General features: G+C 40.2%; 1 protein-coding gene across 3 annotated transcripts in view; it reads right to left on the bottom strand.

The window, feature by feature from the left end:
* KDM3A (lysine demethylase 3A) overlaps positions 1-22,905 on the bottom strand; it is a 53,483-nt gene that overhangs the window by 14,745 nt on the left and 15,833 nt on the right. For all 3 annotated transcript variants that reach the window (XM_043603913.1, XM_043603915.1, XM_043603914.1), the window contains exons 9-16: positions 19,207-19,370; positions 17,011-17,531; positions 11,298-11,502; positions 7,161-7,375; positions 3,584-3,736; positions 3,350-3,445; positions 2,818-2,945; positions 1,146-1,341 (exon numbers count right to left, since the gene is read on the bottom strand). In XM_043603913.1, the coding sequence (XP_043459848.1) occupies positions 1,146-1,341; positions 2,818-2,945; positions 3,350-3,445; positions 3,584-3,736; positions 7,161-7,375; positions 11,298-11,502; positions 17,011-17,531; positions 19,207-19,370 (1,678 nt within the window). The remainder of the gene's footprint in view (positions 1-1,145; positions 1,342-2,817; positions 2,946-3,349; positions 3,446-3,583; positions 3,737-7,160; positions 7,376-11,297; positions 11,503-17,010; positions 17,532-19,206; positions 19,371-22,905) is intronic.

The raw sequence follows: 22,905 nt of genomic DNA, 5'->3' as shown, positions 1-22,905 counted from the left end.
GACAACTTTAAAAAAATATATATCGACAGCTTTATCTTTCTTTCCAATCCTTATATCTTTTTGTTTGCCTTTGCAATAGCCAGGACTTCCAGTACAATGTTTAATAAAATAGTGATGGCAGGTATTCTCTTATTCCTGAGCAGAGGAAAACTGTTAAAAAAATGTCAATTAAAAAAACCAATCATTATATTTGCTGTCAGTTTTATTATAGAAACTCATTAGATTGAGGATATTCCCTTTGTTCCTATTTAAGCGTTGTTTTAATCATGAATAGCTATTGAATTATACTACTTTGTGTCTTGTCACATGACTTTTCTCCCACATTTTCAATGTTAAACTACAGATGCATTTCTGAAGCCCTACTTGGTCATGCTGTAGAATTCCTTTATTCATAGTGTTGAATTTTTTTTAATGTTTATTTACTTATTTTTGCAAGAGATAGAGAGATAGCAAGCAGGGGAAGGGCAGAGAGAGAGAGAGACAGAGAATCCCAAGCAGGCTCTGCATTGTGAGCACAGAGCCCAATGTGGGGCTTGAACCCACGAACCATGAGATAATGACCTGAGCCGAAATCAAGACTCAGACACTTAACCAACTGAGCCACCCAGGCACCCCAGTGTTGAATTCTATTCACTGAAATTTTGATTAGGATCTTTGCACAAAAGAAATTAACCTGCAATTTTTCTTTCTTAAAACATGGCTAAAAAGCATAATAGCCTAAACCTAACGAACTACCTGAATCCAAAGCCCATGTTCTTTATACTGTCGTCAAGCATCCTGAGACAAAGCACAGATGAGAAAAATAAAACTGAAGCCAGAACATTCTAATTAGACAAAACAGAAAAACACACAGGGTAAGGATAGAAAGATGGAAAATCGCCTATTAAAACAAGTCTCAGCCCCCTCCTTTCTTGCCAAACACAATCTCAACCTAGAGTTCTACAGTCAGCAAAAGTTCTCCCCTTTGGGGTTGCATTTTAAAAATACTTGCATTTGTACCAGGACTCAGGAGAACTACAGGGAACCAATACTTTCCATTCCACACACTTCTAATTACTCTGTTCTCACAACAACTGAGGTTGCCAATTCCTTCCGTGAATGGACTAAGGTTCTCAGGAACCCACAGGAAAGCAGAAAACACTCACCCTTGTTTTCCTTGTTGACATTCCCGCTGGTCAGATCTGCCAGCCAGTTTAAAGGAGATGTGCTGGCTGGACAGGTGGGCTTCATGCTGCTGGCTGGCTTGGAAGCAGCTTCCCCAGCCACAGGCACTGGCTCCAACACCAAGGGATTCTGCTGGAACCCGGCACCAAGAGTAGGTTTTTCTCCAGCAAAGGAAGTCTGTGTTGAGTATAAAAGAATTTTCCACAAGCTAAAACATTACATTTCCTTTTTCTTATCCTTTTCCCTAACAGCTCACCAGTAAGAGATAAATACCCCAAACAAAACCACCTAATAGTCCTGGACATCACCACAGCTGCAGTAACCTTGCAATAATAGGGCAGAACTATACAAGATAAAAGAGATTTTAATTTTCTTATAGCTTCTAAGTATTACTGGTGAAAACAAAAGACATGTTTCCCTCTCTACCCCTTTACCACCCATCTCTTGCTCATACAAATCCTTATCACTCCCCTTACCATGCTGCTTTAAAATGACTAGTTTGTGTCTATCTTCCCTGTGAGCTCATAATATCTTGAATAGGCACTCACAGCATGGCTGATGAATGAATGAGTGAATGAATGAATGAGTGAATGAATGAAGCAGGGTAGGAAAGGTACAGCTGTGATTTCAGAAGGAAATGGGATGCAGAATACAAAATGCTCTTTTGTTTTAGCATAGCACAGTAGGCTTTAAAATGTGATCAACAGCTCTTAAAAGAACTCAAACAAAACTGGACAGAGCATACCACTTATTTTTCTGTTACTTAAAAACTGCCTTGACTCAGCTAATGAGTTTATACAAACATAAGGAGGGAAACAACAAATTCCTGCTGTGGTCCTGATCTTTCTTTTACGTGTGATGGATTTCTGTGATACCCAATTATCAGTATTATTATTCTTCTGCTATTGATGAGGAAGTGGAACTCCTCATGTGAAACCGTCCATGTGAGCCAAAGTCATGCAACTAGAAAGTGGCAGAAAAAGATTTCAAATTCAGTTCTGAATCTAAGGGGCACAGCTCTTCTAGCTGTACTGCCTCTGACACCAAAGCTTTACGAAAATGTGAAAGAACTTCTGATTATCAAACACAATGTGAGAGAATGATACACTGGGGTAAAGGGGAAGAAGAGAGAGTGGGGTAGAGGTGAAGGTGGAGATGAAAGGGATGCTACCAGGAAAAGTCACATGAGCACCACAGAAATGTACATTTTTTGAGGTGAGAAATGGGGATATAAAGGTTCATTTCAATATTATTTCCTTCAACCCCTCAAATATATAGGTAAAACATATTCAGTAATTTTAAAAGATTGTAAAGAATATCTAAATAATCTTAACTCTATAAAGCACAAAGTTTTTTTAAAAACCCACATAAAATTCAATAGCAACTCATTAAGTAGACTACAACAGATAGACGTTTTTGCTTTTTCAAGGAACAAAAATTAAAACCTACTAAAAGAGACTACAGATGAGGTCCACAAAAATAATGTGGAAAGGGAGAATGGGTCTATGAAGTGTCACATGAAATACATGACTTGCCTCTTTCCACGGACCACTGTCCCCATGTTCCTTTCAAATACACTATAGGAATCCTTGGGTTATTTGAAAAGACAGACAACAATCTCAAGGTTGGTGAATCTAGCATAAACAGTAATACCTGTTTTATGTCTTCCTTTGAGGCTGGCTTTGAAAAGAGTTTGAATTGCCTGTTTGAACAGGGACAATTTGCTTTTATTCCCCATTTTGCTCTCACTGAATGAACAATGTCTCCAACATCATAGAGGGCTACAAAAAAAGGGGGGGGGGGCAGAGACAAACATCTGAACAAGGGTATTAGGTACTATCAACCTCAATATTACAAAGTAGAAACTGGTACTTCCAACAGAATTACTTTTTCCTTTCTTCCTTTTTTTTTTTTTTTTTTTAGCAGCATGGTGCTTGTATTTCCTCCTTTTCATCCTAAGTATGCCTTCCCCCACAAAAGCATTATTTTCCTTCCTTCTACAAAATGATTCACAAGACCTTAATCAAACCGTTTTGGGGGCATTACTTAACACATTTTTGGACAATTTACGATACACACTAAAGTGAGTTAGCAGGTAATTATACTACAGAAAGTAAAACCAATCACCAGCCCCCGAGTTAACCAGAACAAGGGGAAAAGAAAACCACTGCATTGCACGAAATACCTTTTCCAGGAATGATCTGTGTAGGCATCAGGTTCTCTGGTTCATGTATCTGACTCTTCACACATCTTAGCCAAGAGAAAGTCTTGTAGGCAGCACCTACAAAGAAATGATTTGTAGTAACTGCTCCCCATGGACTCTGGCCCTAAATGCTTCAGAAATCCATCAATCACAAATCAATAAACGGCTTAATTTGTGTAAGGGGTGCTTGAAGGAGAGAATCAAGTCATTTCTAACCTTGTTGGCAATTCTTCCTCTTCATCCGGTAGCAATCCACACACACTCCAAACCCACACCTAGGACACACCCAGTGCAGGTTGAAGATGGTGGTGTCACATACGTCACACATTTCCCGAACACCTTTGACAGCTCGCTTCCAAGCAACCTGTCCTACAAAAATCAATAAATCACTTAGTCCTGGGGAGGAGAGTGCTTCTGAAGTAAAACATGAAAGGGGAGAGAAGTTGACATCATTCCTCCCTCTCACTGGAGTTCTCATCAACTTTGTTTAGCCTTCAAACACCATCTCAAATGCCCCCCCCAACCTCTCCACCCTCCACCATGACGCTCTCCTGGATTCCTTCAGCACTCCCATCAACTTGTATTTGTATTTCAGACTCAAGCTTCTTCACACTGTATACAGTCAAGTGTAGTTTTACCTCCTCCTAGGAGACTAAACTCTGTCCATGCAGAATCCCTGCTTGGACTGTGCCTTATACCAAACCCACTCTGCATACCGCTAGCACATAAGTACTGCTGAATAAATCAACGGAAAAAGCATGAGTAATTACAGAAGCTGCAATAAGACACAGGTATACAGAGCAGTGGTTCTTTCACCTTTTGTTTGGATCATGAGCCCCTTTCCGAATCTGAAGACAGCGTGGACAATACTTTCTCCAAAGGAAACAAGAATGACTCAGATCCGCCAGCCCAACATAGATTGTCAGGTTATTCACACAGGCCCTGAATCCACTCATACAGCCTAGAAAAAGCCCCAAGGTCTTAGGGAACCTGTTCCTTAGGGAACATTAACTTGAAGGGAGCACAACAGTACACAGTTGGTTCCTTCATTGGCCAGAATCAGAAACTTGATGTTTTTAGTGCCAGTAGTGATGCAGGCATCCAGGTCTGACTCACACTAACCAAATATCCAACAGGTTGATGCATAATCCAAGATTCTACAAACTAGTATTTTCTGTTGCAGTGGCCAAGCCCTGATAACTGGATGGGGCAGCCTTACAGGACTGAGCAGACCATCATTCCCCTCCCCTAGTAAGGAGGAGTGCCAAATCAGGTACCAGAAAGCTTCAGGAGTATATGCAAAAGGAGGACATTTTCCTGGATCACACAAAAGCCCAATGTCTGTTAATCAGAAAACTTTTCTGTCTGTCTCTCTCTTCTGAATAAGACTGGATCAATACTGCCATGTTCTTATTTTATGGAAAATATCTTTTTCCTAATCCAATCTGTGGTTTATTCATTCTTGCTTCTGATGGGCCAAAACATAAATGATCAACTTCAGCTTTTACCAAATTAATCCAATTGCTAAGTGAACTTCTGCCATTTCATTATAATGTCATAGTTCAGTGCACGATACACAGAGCCTTAGGCGTTTTACAAATGAGGTTTTATGAACTTCACCTTGGTCATTCAGGTAGACTGTTTTATTACAGAGTATTCTTACATTTCTCAGCCACCCATTTAATGATTATTTGTCATTGAAGAGACAGGATTAAATGTATAAAGGTTGAGACCTGCTTCCCAATCTCAGGATCAGAGGGTAACCCTTTTTGGAACACCTTGTGGTCCATCTGTCAGTATCACTCACAGTGAGTTCCTCTCTCCAACTGACCAACTTGTCACAGAGAAGAACAGGATGATCAAAAAGGCAAGGAGGAAAGGTTAATCATATTTAAATCTTCAAGGACAGAGACTCTTAGTTATGCTCTTAAAAGAAAACTATCTGTACCTTTTTCTATACATTGTTCCAATGACTTCTCTTGAGCAAAGAAAAAAACATCAGTTGCTTATAACAGTCCTAATTCATGAGTGAAGCTACTAATATATTCCAAAAAAGTGTTTCTATATTCCAATCGTTTATATAATACTTCTAGACTACTAACAATTTTTCTTGGGGCACCTGGGTGGCTCAGTTGGTTAAGTGACTGACTCTTGATTTCGGCTCACATCATGATCTCACAATTTGTGGGATTAGAGCCCCATTTCAGGCTCTGTGTTGACAGCCTGGACCCTGCTTTGGATTTGCTCTCACCCTCTCTCTCTCTCTAACTGTCCCCATGCATGCACACTCTCTCTCTCAAAATAAACATTTTAAAATAAAATAAAACATGTAAAAAAAAAAAAAGACTTTTTCTTTAACCCCACTTTTACTTAAATGTATTTAATACGGAAACTCCGTTATCTCTACTAAAAATGGAAACCAGTGTCACTTGTCCTAAATAGAAGATTATAGGAAAAACAACTTTAATAAGATCCTTGACTCATAAGAGTCTCTATTATTTCAACAGAACGGAGTCTACAGCTCTCTTTAGTGTGACTTTGGCTTCCTCCTGGAACCCACAATCCTATTCTCCTTCTAACTCTGAATTCCTCCTGCTTCTTGGAATGCCTCAGTTCCATTCCTTGGACTTGGCAATTTAACAGTATCTGTACCTATCCAACAAACTACTTTGGTGCTGAAACCAGTAGCTTTAGTTTCTGGTAGCTAGAACCAAAATTCTTAAGGCTGGTATATGTGGATGCCAGTACTGAAACATATTTGGTTATGCAAAGTTTAAAAAGATATCTACAGAGAAACAGAAAAGCTTCACTTTTAAACTGCAACCATTTGGGGAAGACAAAATGATGGAAGAAAGTGTGAGACTTAAATAAAATAGCTGCTTCTTGGTGTTTCTGGCGGGATGTCTCACTTCTACAGAGGCATAAAAAAGGGAGGATGTGCTGCTGTTCTCCCAGACATTATATCTTGAGACATCATGAGGGAGGTCTGGCTCTCATGTCACCCACACCGATCCCTGTGATTTATTGGGCCGCCAGATCAGTGTGAGAGTGCTCTCAGAGAGTGGAAGACACTGGCACTCATCCAGCTGGAACCTCCATATATTCTGTTAAAACCCTGACTCTAACAGAATCCTTTTCATCTGAACTTGTTCCCATTCTCATGCCTGGGACCCAGCTCCCCAGACTCTGATTTTTCAGTTAAGTCTATTTTCTTTGAAATGAATTCCTGATTAAGAATCTTTGCCTTAGGGACGCTTCGGCCGCTCAGTCGGTTAAGTGCCCGACTCGATTTCAGCTCAGGTCATGATCCCACAGTTAAGATCGAGCCTCATGTTGGGCTGTGCATTTGCTGTGTGGATCCCGCTTGGAATTCTCGCTCTCTCTCATCCTCTACCCCTCCCTGCTTGTGCACGTGCACTCTATCTCAAAACAAACTTAAAAACAAAGAAGAGCCTTCGTCAGAAAAATAACCCAACCAGAGAGGCCTCATCACCTTTTGATGAGCCCACACTGCTGATAAGGCTGTGCAAATTCCACCACTATTTCACCTTCCTTAACAAAGAGTTCCACTCCTTTGGTAACTACTTCAAAACCAACCCCAACGACAAGTGACTGACTCTGACCAACAGGCAGAACCTTATAAAAATTATAAAAGGGAAAACGCAATCTCACTATACCAAAGTCATCTAAACCTCTGGATGAAAATGAAACCCATGCAAATTAGAACTTAGGTGTCATTTAGGAACAAATCAAGTTGGACTCAAAAATCCTACCCCCTAAGAGATGCTCTTACTGTGTGGCTCAATAGTTGACATAGCTTCCTTTTCAGAAATCACCATTTGACAGAAGTGGTCTCCAATGTTGGCCAGGATATACTTTGCAGTGTCCAAATCAGTCCCCACAACGTTTTTGGTTAAAGGCAACCACAAGCCAATTGCTTCACTGTCGTACTTGTTTGGTGTTAAGAACCCTTCCACCCGCAATACACCATGTTTGTTGAATTGTAACCTAGAGGAAATGGAGGGGGGAAAAGCATGTTACACACATACAAAGAAATGATTTACGCCTTATAGTTACTATTTAAATCAAATTCCTTCCCAGTTTTCTATAATCTCCATGGCTAATTACAGCCAATTGTTACTTAGCAACATCAGTGGAAAGATTTAAAAAATTTTTAAATTTCTAAGTTTTCTCTCAGAAGATGCGGAGAGGGAGGTGGGGGAGAAGTGCTATTTACTTCAACCAAGATATAATCATACTGCCTCCAGAGGCAGGTGTTGAACCTTCCAGACTTGGGACTTAATAGCAAGGACCATCACAAGTCACCACAGAAGAAAACGGAAACCAAACAGCAGGTGACAGATAATCTGATCAGATTTGAATACAAACACTGCTTCAAGAATAATGCTCAGTTGGGGCGCCTGGGTGGCGCAGTCGGTTAAGTGTCCGACTTCAGCCAGGTCACGATCTCGCGGTCCATGAGTTCGAGCCCCGCGTCGGGCTCTGGGCTGATGGCTCAGAGCCTGGAGCCTGTTTCCGATTCTGTGTCTCCCTCTCTCTCTGCCCCTCCCCCGTTCATGCTCTGTCTCTCTCTGTCCCAAAAATAAATAAACGTTGAAAAAAAAAAATTTTTTTTTAAAAAATAAAATAAAAAAAAAAAGAATAATGCTCAGCAAAGGAAGGCTAACTCTAGACAGTCACTGAAGCCATGCCCACATAGATCCTTGAGGAATTCAGCATCCATATGAATACGAGCTACAAATTATTATGTAAGCTTCTGGAATGAGAGGCAGTGTTAAGACAGACCTAAGTACCTGAAGGTGAAGCAAAAGGAAGAATACATTCTCAGGATTTTCTTTCCATATCTTTAGCACCCGAGTGTGTTTCCTAAGTGTTAGTTTTGAATTTTTTCAAAATTTATTCAAAATGACATTCTACATCAATTGAGTTGGAGACACAGAAGTAGACATAATATACACAGAGAAGTAGGATATGTTAGGTATCATAACAATCATTAAATCTTATAGGAGCCAGGGAAGGAAGTACTGACTGGGAGTTTTGTGGGGCTAATATTAAGACTTTGTGGTAGGGATAGTGATTAACATTGGCCTTTAAGAACAGGTGGATATTAGGTAAGAGAAAGCATGTCAAAGAAACTATATTTCATACAAAAGAAAAAAAAAATGAAGGATCTTGATTTCTCCACTGATCACTGGGCACCTATCAAAAATCTCTGAGTCCATGATACATACCTAATGTTGTATTTTAGAAAAACCATTTGTCCAGAAGAGTGTAGAATGAACTGGAAGGACACTGAGAGTCGCTTAACAGAGGCAAATTTATTTCAAGCAGTCCAAAGGAGAGATGCAAATTTTTAATTGATCGCCCAAATTACAGATAGTCATAATACTAAAAAATGAATCTGAAAAGCTCTTCAAAGGGGGAGATGGCAAACAGGATTTGGCAACTGGGCCTTACTACTGTAACTCTAACCCTCCTATTTTATCTGCAGAAAAATTTAATGAGAAACAAACTTGATGAGGAAGCTAATGACAGCCTTAACTTCTCTCTAAACATCAGGGTGGGGGCGCCTGGGTGGCGCAGTCGGTTAAGCGTCCGACTTCAGCCAGGTCACGATCTCGCGGTCCGTGAGTTCGAGCCCCGCGTCAGGCTCTGGGCTGATGGCTCAGAGCCTGGAGCCTGTTTCCGATTCTGTGTCTCCCTCTCTCTCTGCCCCTCCCCCGTTCATGCTGTGTCTCTCTCTGTGCCCAAAAAAATAAATAAACGTTGAAAAAATAAATAAATAAATAAACATCAGGGGGAAAAAAGACTCTGTTCTCTAAAGTATGATATTCTTTCTAGCAAAGAGGTGGGTTTGTTCTAATTTCTACTAGACTGGCTTCTACCATGCAACATTAAGCAAAGGCACTTTCCCCTTCAAAGAGGTCAAAAATAGGAAAACAGCTAAGCCATAAAATGAGTGATTTCTAGATGGTTACAAAACAGTGGTTACAAAAAAGCTCCAGGGGCACCTGAGTGGATCAGTCGGTTAAACATCCGACTTTGGCTCAGGACATGATCTCACAGTTCGTGGGTTTGAGCTCCGCATCGGGCTCTGCTGACAGCTCACAGCCTGGAGCCTGTTTCAGATTCTGTGTCTCCCTCTCTCTCTTGCCCCTCCCCTGCTCGCATTCTGTCTCTGTCTCTCTCTCAAAAAATAAACATTGAAAAAAAAAAAAAAAGCTCCAGTAATATTCAAAAGAAAAAACTATCCCCTCCCTATAAGGCCTCTGCAACTTATACCAAAACCTGGGGAGCCTGGGTGGCTCAGTCGGTTAAGCGTCCAACTTCGGCACGGTCATGATCTCATGGTTTGTGAGTTCGAGCCCTGCTTGGGGCTCTGTGCTGACAGCTCACAGCCTGGAGACTGCTTCAGACTCTGTGTCTCCCTCTCTCCCTCTGCCCCTCCCCTGCTCACACTCTGTCTCTCTCTTAAAAGTAAACATTAAAAAAAAAAAAAGGAAATACAAAGATCTGTACAATGCATATTTTGTGTTCTCTAAAAAATATATATCAGAACCCACTGCATATGCATCTTCGCACACTTACTTGTATAAAAAAACTCTCCAGACAGGAAGTAGAATAGAGCTAATCTGTATTAAGAACTTATTCTGGGCCAGGTGTTATTTAAAGTATACACTAATATATGGGTATGGTAACATGCTAACAGTTATTACAGTCCTAAATACTAGACACACACTTTATCATGGTGCTTTTGCAATTTACTCGGAACAAATGGGGCAAACTACCACCTAAAAAACGCTAGAGTTCATTAAATAAGACTGAATCTGAAAGTTACCAGAACAGATATAGTCAATGACCTGAAATATCTGTGCATTTAATTCAGTTATTCATCACTCTTTAATCTTGATAAAACTAAAGAGGAGGGGGTGAATAGGAAGAAATACAAGTCAACACCTGTTTAGGATCAGAACTAGTTGAGCCTAAGAGCGTCTACATTTCTGAGAAAGTGAATCCTACCTAAAGTGAATCTACATCCAGAACAACACTGCTCACTGATATATCAAGAAGAAACAGCCTTTTTCTTCACTAAGGATAGAAAAATTTAGAGAAAATTAATTTGACTTAAAAATACAATGTCAAAATAAAAGATTTTGCCTATACAATTAGAAAAGATTTTTTAAAAAGATACACCTCTTCCTGCTGGCAAAACTGCACAGAGATAGGAAATCTCAACTAATGCCATGGGGCATGGACACAGGTGCAGCCCTCTTGTAGGGCAATTTGGCAGAACATACCTATCAAAGTCTTAAACACACACTGCTTCTGACCCAGTAATGCCACTCCCAGTAATTCTTCCAAAGTAAAGAGTGAGAAATGGGGCCAAGGAGATGATTGTTACTGTATTATTTTCAGTGGCAAAAACCACAAAATGATCTTAATGCCAATAAGAAAACTGGTTAAGTGAATTTTCAAACACTGTCACACCCACCTATTTTTTCAAAGATTTTGTAAAAAAAAAAGCTAACACAATCAAGTGGTTCCTACTACATGCTGGAAAACTAAGATTCAAAACAGTATCTGCAATATACCCAAGTAGATAAGCTCAAACATATTTTATGACCACATCAAATACTAAATTGCACTGGAAAGTAACAGTGGTTACTTGTACTGGTTTTTTTTAAAAACTTCAGCACTTTTCTATAATGTTAGTGTTAGAATAAGAATTTTTTTTTTTGAGTTTCTCTACTTTAAAAAAAATGGAACGGGAGATTGAGAAGGAAATAACGTTCAGTAAGATCTAGATGCTCAAACCCAAAGACTAAAAATACAATCTGCACTCTTTAGTTCTAGATTTACTGTATGCTATTGGGCCCAGATTATCTGAGCTTTTCTCCAAATGCCTCACCTCCTGAAGTGAAAGAAGCGACAAAACACAGGTGAGTCTTTCTGTTGCTCCTTATCCTTGCGGAGACTGTCCAAGCGACACTCCCGGCACTTAGGCAGTTGTGCAACAATGTTCACGCAGGAGTCATCCTGTACAAAGGCCTCACCACTCTGCTGCAGCTTCTTGACTTTGGCTGGGTCTGTCAAAACCGACTTCCGGGATGGGGCTAGGAAAACACAAGATTAAAAAAATGAGCCCTCAAATTTTTAAAAGTGGCCAACATTTGACTGAAATCTATTCCAAAGACCAGTTTCCCCAAATGGAGAACTCCTTAAGTTCTGGTTCAACTGTAATTTCTAAAAATGGCTTAACATAAGATAACTATCAGAATAACTGGAAAGTTTTACTATCTTTATAAAACAATCCTCAGGGCTCCAGGATGGCTCAGTCAGTTAAGCCTCCAAATCTTGGTTTCAGCTCAAGTCATGATCTCACAGTTGTGAGATCAAGCCCCACAATGGGCTCCACGCTGAGTGTGGAGCCTGTCTGGGATTCTCTCTCTCCCTCTGTCCCTCCCCCACTTACACTCTCATTCTCTCAAATGAAATAATTCTCATTTGGTAAATCAATTTGGCAAGGCAACTTAAAACCCCAAATTCACCAACTAGACTCATAATTCCAAGTTAGTGTGTGCTTCTATTCACAACCCTAGATAAGAAAACTATTTTAGGAAGACTCTTCCAAATCAGATACTTAAACTCATTCCATTAGCAATGCACAGAGACAGGTTCACCTCAACAGAGGGGTCTGTGTGCAAGTCAAGTTTGTCACTTTTCATACTCAAAGACTGGTTTAAGTGTGTTTTCCAAAGCACCGTGCAAAAGCTAACCATTCTAAATATAATAACCAAACAGCTTTCCCACACAGGTCCCTGGGTCTATAAAATAGGAGCTACCTTCTAAATGCTTCCAAGGGGTGTCACTTGACCTTTGATAGGTCTTCAATTTCCTTCACGTGTATGTTCCACTCAGGATTAAGAGCAGTGACTACAAACAGGATGATGATTTTAAGTAAAAGCATTTTTTAAATTTTAACTTGCAGTGGGCAGGATAACTTAAAGGAAATGTTAACACAGTTTCTAAAGAAAAGGGGAGAGGGGCACTTGGCTGGCTCACTTGATAGAGCATGCAACTCTTGATCTTGGGGTTGTGAGCTCAAGCCCTGCGTTGGATATAAAGGTTACTTAAATAAATAACCACCATAAAGAAAAAAGGGAGAAAAAGTAGAGATTTGACAGGAAAGAGTGATCTTTGTGTCCACTGCATCAGCCCAAACAGCACAGAAATGAACCTATTTATAAATCAAGAGCCTTGAGGAGTATTTTATTTATTTTTTTTTAATTTTTTTTTTTTCAACGTTTATTTATTTTTGGGACAGAGAGAGACAGAGCATGAACGGGGGAAGGGCAGAGAGAGAGGGAGACACAGAATCGGAAACAGGCTCCAGGCTCTGAGCCATCAGCCCAGAGCCCGACGCGGGGCTCGAACTCACAGACCGCAAGATCGTGACCTGGCTGAAGTCGGACGCTTAACCGACTGCGCCACCCAGGCGCCCCGAGGAGTATTTTATATGAAACTGACAGACATGACCTTTCTGAGGGCGCCTGGGTAGCTCAGTCAGTTAAGTAAGCATCCGACTTCAGCTCAAGTCATGATTTCAAGGTTTGTGGGTTCGAGGCCCTCGTCGGTCTCTGTGCTGACAACTCAGAGCCTGGAGTCTGCTTCGGATTTTGGGTCTCCCTCTCTCTGCCCCTCCCCTGCTCACACTCTAAAAAATTAAAATAAAATTAAAAAAAAAAAAAAGAAAGAAAAGACCTTTCCTCAGGATCCAAGGGAGCAGGGAAGTAGATTCTTTGGCAAACAAACAAAAAACAAAAACCAAGAAACAACTTTTGGGGAGCCAGTTGAGAGACAGCTGGGAGAAGTTAGTAGTTGTGGGAACAAACCATAAGATCTCAAAGCAAAGATGGTTTTAAATAAAATAAGCATCTCTAATAACGATCATAGAGGTGTTCCAATCTTACCTCTCTTAAAGCCGAACCAAAGCACACTGTAAAATGCTAAATGGATGCTGTCAAGCCATGATCCCTTAAGCATTCTTATTCAGTTATAGTAAAGAGAAGGTACAGCAAGGAAGGACAGAAAATAAAGAGATCAATAGTTCAAGGATGGAGTTTTAATTACTCAGATACTGAAAAAACATCATCCTTTAAATTGGGCCAGTTTTTCACAGATCATGGGCAAAGAGTCCCAAGGTTATCTGTTCTTCGCTGGCTTATGAGAGGAAATACGTAGAAATAAGCAAGCTGAACTATCTATATCTAGCTCTTTAGTGAGGAGAGCAATAATAGTTGACCCAATAACTGATTTCCTCAATTCAGAGCACAGCTAAGGGAAAAAGGCAATGCCAACTTCTGAGCAGGCATATATCTATCTAACGGAAAAAAGGGAGCTGTTCTTGCACTCAGCTTGCTTTTGTTTTCTAGTCCCTAAGCAGAGAAGGAACGCAGAGGACAGAAGAACTTCCAGTCAGGTTTTTCCATACCCACAAGCAGTATCAGTGGACACAGTGGAGAGATCCTGATCACAGCCTCTCATTCTTCAACCAAGAGTTCCAGCAGACAGTATGCACTGGGACACTTAACTAGGTTTTTCATTTCTCTTAAAATCACTTTAGCTGGTGCACAGTTGTACAACATACTAAGACAAAGTGAGACTCCATAACTCATTAATATACTTACAATGTGCTTATTGATCTAGAATTGTTACTATTTCTTCACATAATATTAAAATAATTTGCCTCAAAAACTAGCTGAATGTAAGGCCTGATGACTCAAAAAGAATAAAAAAAATAGAACAGAAATATGGTTATGAATATTCACTTTCTTTGGGGAGTTACATAACTCAAGAGGAAAAGTATAATATTATGCAATTAATTTTATGCAAATCAACAGTTCTATCAACTTAAACCTCAAGAACGTGGAAGCCGGGCTAGAAGTATCATTAGTCAAAGACAGGTTTTCCCACTCCTCCAACTCGGCATCCAAAGACCAAGTCAAATCCACCCATTTTCTCTCTAGCTTCACAGACCTGAAGTAAAAGCTAAATTGTGGATATATTCATGTCTTACTTATCCAAGTGAATAGTGTTTCTCATTAAGTTTTTTTAAAGCTATCAAAAATTCATGCTCATTTTCCCACACAGCTGACAATTATCAAAGGTATTTTTAAATTGTAATAGCTCTGAACTTTCTGACATACTGAAGCCATTTAGTTCTACTAATTCTAATAAGGGAACTTCTGCTAACTACCGTCAGTGGAATGCATACAGCTTAACAGAAGCTGTATGAAATACAGTGTACCATTTTCTCTAAAGAGTATAGGCATACCTTGGAGACACAGTGGGTGTGGTTCCAGACTACCTCAATAAAGCAAATTATTGCAGCAAAGCAAATCAAATGAATTTTGTTTTCCCAGTGCACATGAAAGTTATATTTACACTATACCGTAGTCTACTAAGCGTGCAACAGCCTGGATCCATTAAAAAAAAAAAACACAACATTATCTACGGCAGCTATAGCCTTACAAAATATATTACTTAAGTAAGACTTGCAAGTCAAAATTATTCCTTGATCCATGGGTTGCAGAATGGATGCTGTGTTAGCAGGCATGAAAACAACATTAATCTCATACATCTCCCATCAGAGCTCTTGGGTGAACAGGTGCATTGTCCATGAGCAGTAATATTTTGAAAGGAATCTTTTTTTTCGGAGCCGTAGGTCTCAACAATGGGCTTAAAATATTCAGTAAACCATGTTGTAAACAAATGTGCTGTCATCCAGGCTTTGTTGTTCCATTTATAGAGCACAGAGTAGATTTAGCATAATCTAAGGGCCCCAGGATTTTCAGAATGGTAAATGAGCACTGGCTTCAACTTGAAGTCATCAGCTACATTAGCCCCTAACAAAGGAGTCCGCCTGTCCTTTAAAGCTTTCAAATCAGGCATTGATTTCTCCTCCCTAGGTCTCAAAGTCCTAGATGGCATCTTCTTCCAATCTGTTTAGTCTAGCCACCTTCATTAATTATCTTAGCTAGATTTTTTGGCTAACTTGCTGCAGCTTCTACATCAGCATTTGCTGCTTCATTTTGCACTTTTATGTTATGGAAATGACTTCTTTCCTTAAGCCTCACAAACCAACCTATGATAGCTTCAAACTTTTCTGCAGCTTCCTCACACCTCTTAGCCTTCAGAGAATTGAAGAGAATAATGACCTTGCTCTGGACTTAAAGGAATGTCGTGGTTGGTTTGCTCTTCCATCCAGACCACTAAAACGGTCTCCAAGTCAGCAATAAGGTTGTTTTCCTTTCTTATCATTTGTGTTCACTGTAGTAGTACTTTTCATCGCCTTCAAGAATTTTTACTTTGCGTTCCGCAGCTTGCCTGTCTGGCACAACAGGCCTAGCTTTATCTTGGCTTTGAGCATGCCTTCCTCACTAAGCCTAACCATTTCTAGCTTTTGATTTAAATGAGAGACGTGTGACTCTTCCTCTCCCTTTAACGCTGAAGAGGCCACTGTAGGGTTATTCTTGGGCCTCATTTCACTAATTTTGTGTCTCAAAGAATATGCAGGCCTGAAGAGAGGAAGAGAGATGAGGAAATGGTTGGCTGGTGGAGCAGTCAGAACAAACGCAACATGCTGTCAACTAAGTTCGCCATCTCATATGGGTGCAGTTTGAGGTGCCCCCAAACAATTACAACAGTAACATAAAGATTACTCATCACAATCATAACAAATATGGTAATAATGAAAACGTCGGAAATACCACAAGAATCACCAAAACGTGACATATAGACTAGAAGTGAGCAAATATTGTTGGGAAAATGGTGCCAACAGATTTCTTGACACAGGGTTGCCACAAACCTTCAATAAGTTAAAACTGCAGTATCTGCAAAGTGCAATAAAGCAAAGTACAAAAAAATAATAATAAAAAATAAGGTATGCTAGCATATAGTTTTAAATTGTAGGTGCAGCAGGATTTCCCCTTAGGCAAGGAGACTGCCCAGTGTTATAGCCCTGTCCTTAAAATCTTTAACCAAAAGTCCCTTTTCTAGAGGTGCTGGTATAAATTCTGTCTTTAAAAATACATTGCAGATCTGAATTACCTGCATGAGCATAAAGTGCCGATCATCTCTAACACTCCATGTGGATGCTACCAAAAAATCAGTGATAAGCTTAAGATAAAATAATCATCAGATTACTTTGGATTGTGTTTCAAAATTATTTTCTTACAACCAGAAATTGGGAACCGCCTAATTACCCATCTAGTAGGAACGAGTTAAGTCATCTAATAAATGCATATATAATGGAACCCTTACAGCCTCTGAAAGGTTGATAGACACTTACACTAATTCACAGGACAAAATTGTTGGTATAAACCCATTTGTGTTATAGTTTATCTGTACTTCTAATACACATGGAACCAGGTACACTAAAATATTAATAGTAATCATTTCTAAGAAGATTTTAGGATGCTACTTTTCTCCTTTAACTTTCCCAATTATATGAACTTTTGCTATAGTCACTTTCATATTATCTTCTCATAAAGTAAGGAGACATATATGTACCCACTACCATCTCTCAGCTTCTACCAATAAAGACATGTAGAAACACTCACCATTCTGGATTTTACTGTTGTTTCTTGTGCAACAGCTTTCATTATCTATTTTTACTGAAGATTCCTTCAAATTCTGTGACCGGCATCCTAAAGTTGAAGATTCTATCTTTTTTTCCACACAACTATTAAAGCTATTACCATTGACACCTGCTTTCTCCTCTGGCTTATCTGAAAGGACATCAGATGTGGAAGGCGTATATTCTAGGTGCTTCTGCAGTTCAGGAGTACTGGCAATTTCCAATTCTGCCGTAGAAGAAGGCTTTGTAGGTGAGCACTCCTTAGGAAGGCCAGTCGATGATTGAGAAACAGATTCTGACTGGTTTTCCTGATCAGTGCTAGTCTTCAGCTGGGTACAGCTACCTTTTGGTTCACTAAGGGGTTTTAAGTCTCCAGTTCCAATCTGAGAGAACTTTGAAGACAGCAATCCTACTTTGCAGACAACATCTGGTTTTGTTCTCAGTATTTCAGGCTTTGTATTTAGACAGGAAGAAAGTTCTTCTGGTAAAATCTGTTTATGACATCTGAAAAAGAGAATACAAAAAACTGGCATCTAGGTCTCTTTTATCGCTCCTCTACTGCCCAAAAACAATTGTTTGGTACCTTAAGGCAACCACTATTGAGAGAGAAAAGAAACTGCTTATTTTAGAGAATGAAGGATAGGTTTCTGTGAGCTGGAGTTAAAGGTAATCAGTCAATGGCTCTGCAAAAATATCCTAAACACTTAGAAAAATACAATCCTAAATCCTATCTGTACGTGCTCATAAATCTCCAACTACTTCAGGTTAGTTCTATTTATCACAGTATAACGAAACTTAGCTTTCCCTTAAAGCACACAGTAGCTCATGGAACCAAAACCACCAGCAGCACAAAACCCAGTCCAGCTACAAACAGCATGTCACTGGCTCTGACACTGGATAATTCCATTCCTGTTTGGTTAGTGATCAAGATCCAAAGCAACTGAAAAGCCAACTAATTACGTGCTTGCTCACAAAATGATGGGGTATTTCTCCTATCCCCTACCTTAATAGGAAGCATCCTTAAAGAACTTTTGTTTCTCTGAAATTCATCTTAAAGTTTTTTCCCCAGCAAAACATAAAGTGCTTTTTTTCCTATTATACTTTTTTTTCTCTGTCTCTAACACAGGATTTCCTCCTTGAGAAGATTTTCTTTTCTTTAAGTAAGCTTTACGCCCAACGTGGGGATTGAACTCACGATCCTGAGATCAAGAGCCACAGGCACTACTGACTGAGCCAGCCAGGTGCCCCAAGAACTTCTTCATTTAAGTACTCACATGAGACATTTGGCTTGGGTAGCACCGAACTTCTTACTGTTCCCTTTTTCTACCCAAAGACTGTTCCTCCTTCCATCTGACTGCTCTGTGGCCACCTTCCAAGCTCATCCCAGGCAGCCCACTTTCCTCCCAAGGATGCAATGTGCTCAACCAGTCTTCCACCTTATTGCAACAGTCTTCCAAACCCACCTTTCTACATCGTTGTCTCTCTGACCTGTATCTTAGGTCTTTATCAGCTGCCTGCACAGGCCGCCACCCCTTCTAAGAGTCTTCCTTTAAAACTCTTTTCTCCGTAACCTTGTAGCCACTTCAACTCTCTGATTACACTTTACATTTCTTATTCATTTTTTTCACCTATAAACTAGTTACCTATTCCTCCTACAGCTAGCACATCCTCATTTCTATGACTTAATATTTTATCTGCCGCCGCCTATACTTGAGGTCTGGACTGGTAAGAACTACTCTCTATCACCATGTCTCCGTGTTCTGCACACTCCCACTGACCTCAGTCTTCCACATACAACCACTCCGCTCCCTCTGCAACTGTCTACAGTATTTCAATTGACCATTCTCACTGTATCAAGTGAAGAAAGTTGCCCTTTCCTCACATCTTCACTTTTTAAAAACGTTTTCCACATTGTTCTACATGCCTATTTCCCTTTTCACCTCCAAAAAGGCACCTGACCGATTTGAAAACTCTAATGAAAAACCTCTGTGGATAACCTGAGATGTGAGGAACGGCAGGTCATGACGCCGAATGTAGCTGTACTAACACCCTATGAACCACGGAATGCAGGTTAAGTCTTGCCACCAGAGCAATGGTTAAGCTCAGACACAGCGAACTACGGCTGAAATCATTTTTCTCCTACTGTGACTAAACATCTTTAACAAATATCCCTACTTACCCTTGAGGAATTTTTGCTCCAAGATTGGGTGGCGAGTTGGCAGCCTGAGGAGTGCTCTGCTGCCTCGGGTCCTTACTAGGTGGGGTTGCTGCCGTACAGCCAAGCAGGATCTCCTTAAAAACCGTTGTGGGCACAGACTGTACAGGACACATACTAGGAGAAGCCTAAAAGATAGCAAACCAACAGACATTAAAAGGAAAGTACCTAGTTGGAGAATTGTGAAGTCCTAGCAAGATTCACATTTATTTGCCTGGTTTAGTACTAAACAAGCACAACACCATTTCCAAACAAAAAGCACAAAACAGTAAAACAACTGAAAAGTCACAAAATTAAGGACTTGTATCTGAAGGCTGTTAAATCATCCCAGCTTTTCATAAAGCTAGAGTCTTCCTATAAAAGATCACCGGCTCATCTTTTACAGACCTCTGAATCATTATGTCAGGAAAATGCAGCCATGTGGCAATTACTTTAAAAATGCGATGCACAAAAGTGAGCTTTCAAGTGACAGTCTTTAAACGGTGGCAGCTTCACATGCATTCAGTTTCGCATGACTCAAGCGCCTACCACGCACTTACTGCACAGGCTGGCAGGGGACCAGACCACTAGGACTCCTGTAGGCAGTGGTGCCTACTGGGTACCAGGGTAAGCCTCTACAACACAATAAAGGTTGAGAACATGGTTCTTGCTCTTATGTGGCTCTTCAAGTCACAAAGGCAACCGTAAGCTGCAAAAAATATCAAGTCGTGACAAGCCTGTGGGACAAAGTTGGGACACCTTCTCTTTTCAAGAAGTTTTATCTTCACAAAAATATAATAATGGACCCTCTTCTTTCCAGTTTCTACTATCCACACACGTCAACTTCCCACCAGGGAAAAAGGAAGGGATTAAACTCAACTCCCCGTGACCAGTCTTCAGCAAAACCAGGGGAAATTATTCCGCTTACTCACCAGCCTCTTTGCATGGGCTTTAAACTTTAAGTCCTGTGCCCTTCCCCAGCACAGCTCCTTCATTCCACAATGACCTCTACATTTATCTTACCACCAAATCTAAACCGCAGGAATCTCCAAAGTTTCTTCATCTTCTAGAGATTAGCTTCTAAAATTTGAGGTACAACCTCCCTTAGTTTTTAAAACTTCACAATTCTGAATATATTGATTTACATTCAGTCTACTCATGAATCTTTTTCAGACATTTAACTCTGGCAGCCTCAAAAAAACTGTCTAATATATGCTAAACAGAAATATCTGAAAAATAAAAATCTACTGAATCACTGTCAAAGTTTTGGCACAGTTTCAAACTATATGAAAATATAAAATTATCTGCTCGTATATTATACTACTTCAGTCAACTCAATTTTGGTTAAGTATTAACTTAGTGTTCCCCAGAAAAATTTCTTTGGAGGTGGGGAGGCTTTGGCTATTCTAAGAATATTCTTGGGATGGTCAACTTTGGCTCTCTGAGCCTCAGTTTCCTAATCATTAAGCTGAGGAAGTTAGAGAAGTCCTGAAAGTCCTTTTTGACTCAGTTTCATAATTCTCTAGTAATCACCTATAAAACGATTACCCTCCCAAAGTTTAATTGCCAAGTCATTTCAAAATGCTTACTCGAGGCTCACTTTTACCAAGGATCTTCCCTCATACCGCCTTCCTTGTTCTGAATTATGTTTAGAGTTGATATGCTAATACATACCTTTTTTTAAACTACTTTCTTGAGAGAAATTTTGATTGCAAACCTAGAGTAACACACTGAAATTTAGATTGCATAAATTTTTATTCTGTACAACAGCCATTGAGCTGCTTAAGTAAAACAAAAACAAAAACCCTCCATCTCATTTCCTAAATCCAATCAATGGACCAGTAAATCCTGCCTCTATTTCCAAAATATTTACAGAATCTAACCAATTTCTTTACATTCCACCACTACCACCATTTTCCCCCCACATGGGATTACAATGGGTCTTCTAACTGGCCTGACTTCCCTCCATGTTTGTCCAAATGGTCTGCCTCCTACCCAAAATGTATTCTACCACAGACCAATCTGTAACATATAAATCAATCAGATCATGGCACTCCACTGCCTAGAAGAGTTCTGTGTGGTCTGGTCTCTACCAACCTTCCCGATCCTCTCATTCTAGTTGTTCACAGTGTTCCAAATACATTGGCTTCCAGTGTTCCAAATACATTTCCTTCCAAATACAAGAGCTCTAAACTCTTTCTTGCCTGCACCTTCTTACTTGCCATTCATTCCCTCTGCATAGTTTTCATGCGGCTGACTGGTTCCATCCCTTCACTCTCAAATCTGTTCTATTGTCACCTCCTCAGAACCTCTGATTACTCTTTCCAAAGCAGTGCCCCAAAAAGCATCCCGCTGTGCTTCATCATATTTCTATGTTTGTTTGTACCCGCCATTGCTTTAGGACACTGCACTGTCAAAGTTCATTTAAGATACTTTTTTATTGTCAGTCTTCTCACAAGGAATCATACACACCTACAGGCAGACCCTGATCTTGTGTCCACTGTTAAACCTTATAAAACAAGGCACACAGCAGATGCTCAAATAAGACTGGTGGAATGCATGAATGAATGATGCCGTTAGGACTTAATATTTCAAAACAGCTAGGTCAGTCCTATGACTGACAGTAATACTCACCAATGTCTAGCACATATTTAGTATTCAGTAAATATCTGTTGGAAAGACGGAGGGAAGGACAGAGGGAATGAAGCAGGAATCTGCTGTTTTACAGTGGTGACTCACCACACCAAGGGAAAGATATGGAGAGGAATGGCAACACCAGCACAGTGCCTAAGGGTACTGGGCTTTGGTGGCAGACCTTGGTCTGAATCTGGTCTCTGACACTTCCTAGCACATTATTTTAGATCTTCGAGTTCAGTTTCCTCAACTGTAAATGTGAATAATGAAGCCTATTTTACAGGGCTGTCCTTCACCATGATGCCTGGCACACAGATTAGCTGACTGAAAGGAGAAAGATGAAAATTTTCTCAGTGCAGTCACCATCTATTACAAATACATAACTTAGGAAGCTTTTCCTTTTAGAAACTGAAATACGCTCAACAGGGATAGGGCTCCAATTTCAAAACCCATCTTCACGTGCACACCACTGCACTGGCCTCTGACTTGACAAGGGTCAAGGTTTCTTCTTACCTGAAGAGTTTTCCCTGAAGGTCTTCTATACCAGTCATGGCAATAGTTCCTCCCTGCCAGCAGACGGAGATAATATAATTGAGTGTATGATGGTATTCTAAAAAGGACACTGCTGGCTCACACTACGCAGCAGACTCTCTCAATTAACCAAGCAATGTCCTAACTCTGAGGAATAGTCTGCTAGGCAGAGAAGACCTTCAAGGAGCCAGCTGTTACTGGCAAACAGGTTTATTCTATCCAAAAGTATTCACCAATGCAATCCAGAGTATCGTCTACCTAATCCCAAACTCCTGTTTTCCAAAGACCACCCTAAAAGTAAACTCTGTGCCAGTCCAACACATCTGGAAAGTGCAAACACGGTGAGATGCGTGCCAAGTATGTTACTATACTCACCTTTCACTCCCACATTTAAGTGAACTCTTTCTTTCCTCACTTCTTCCTATACCTCTCTAGCGCTCTTAAAATCTAGCCCCAGCCACTGTTTCCAAAATTTGCCTGATTACAAGAACCACCCAGAACAAAAAAGAATATTTACAG

Source organism: Prionailurus bengalensis, chromosome A3 (genome assembly GCF_016509475.1).
Source record: "Prionailurus bengalensis isolate Pbe53 chromosome A3, Fcat_Pben_1.1_paternal_pri, whole genome shotgun sequence".
NCBI lineage: Eukaryota > Metazoa > Chordata > Mammalia > Carnivora > Felidae > Prionailurus > Prionailurus bengalensis.
This window is presented reverse-complemented; position numbering and strand designations above follow the sequence as displayed.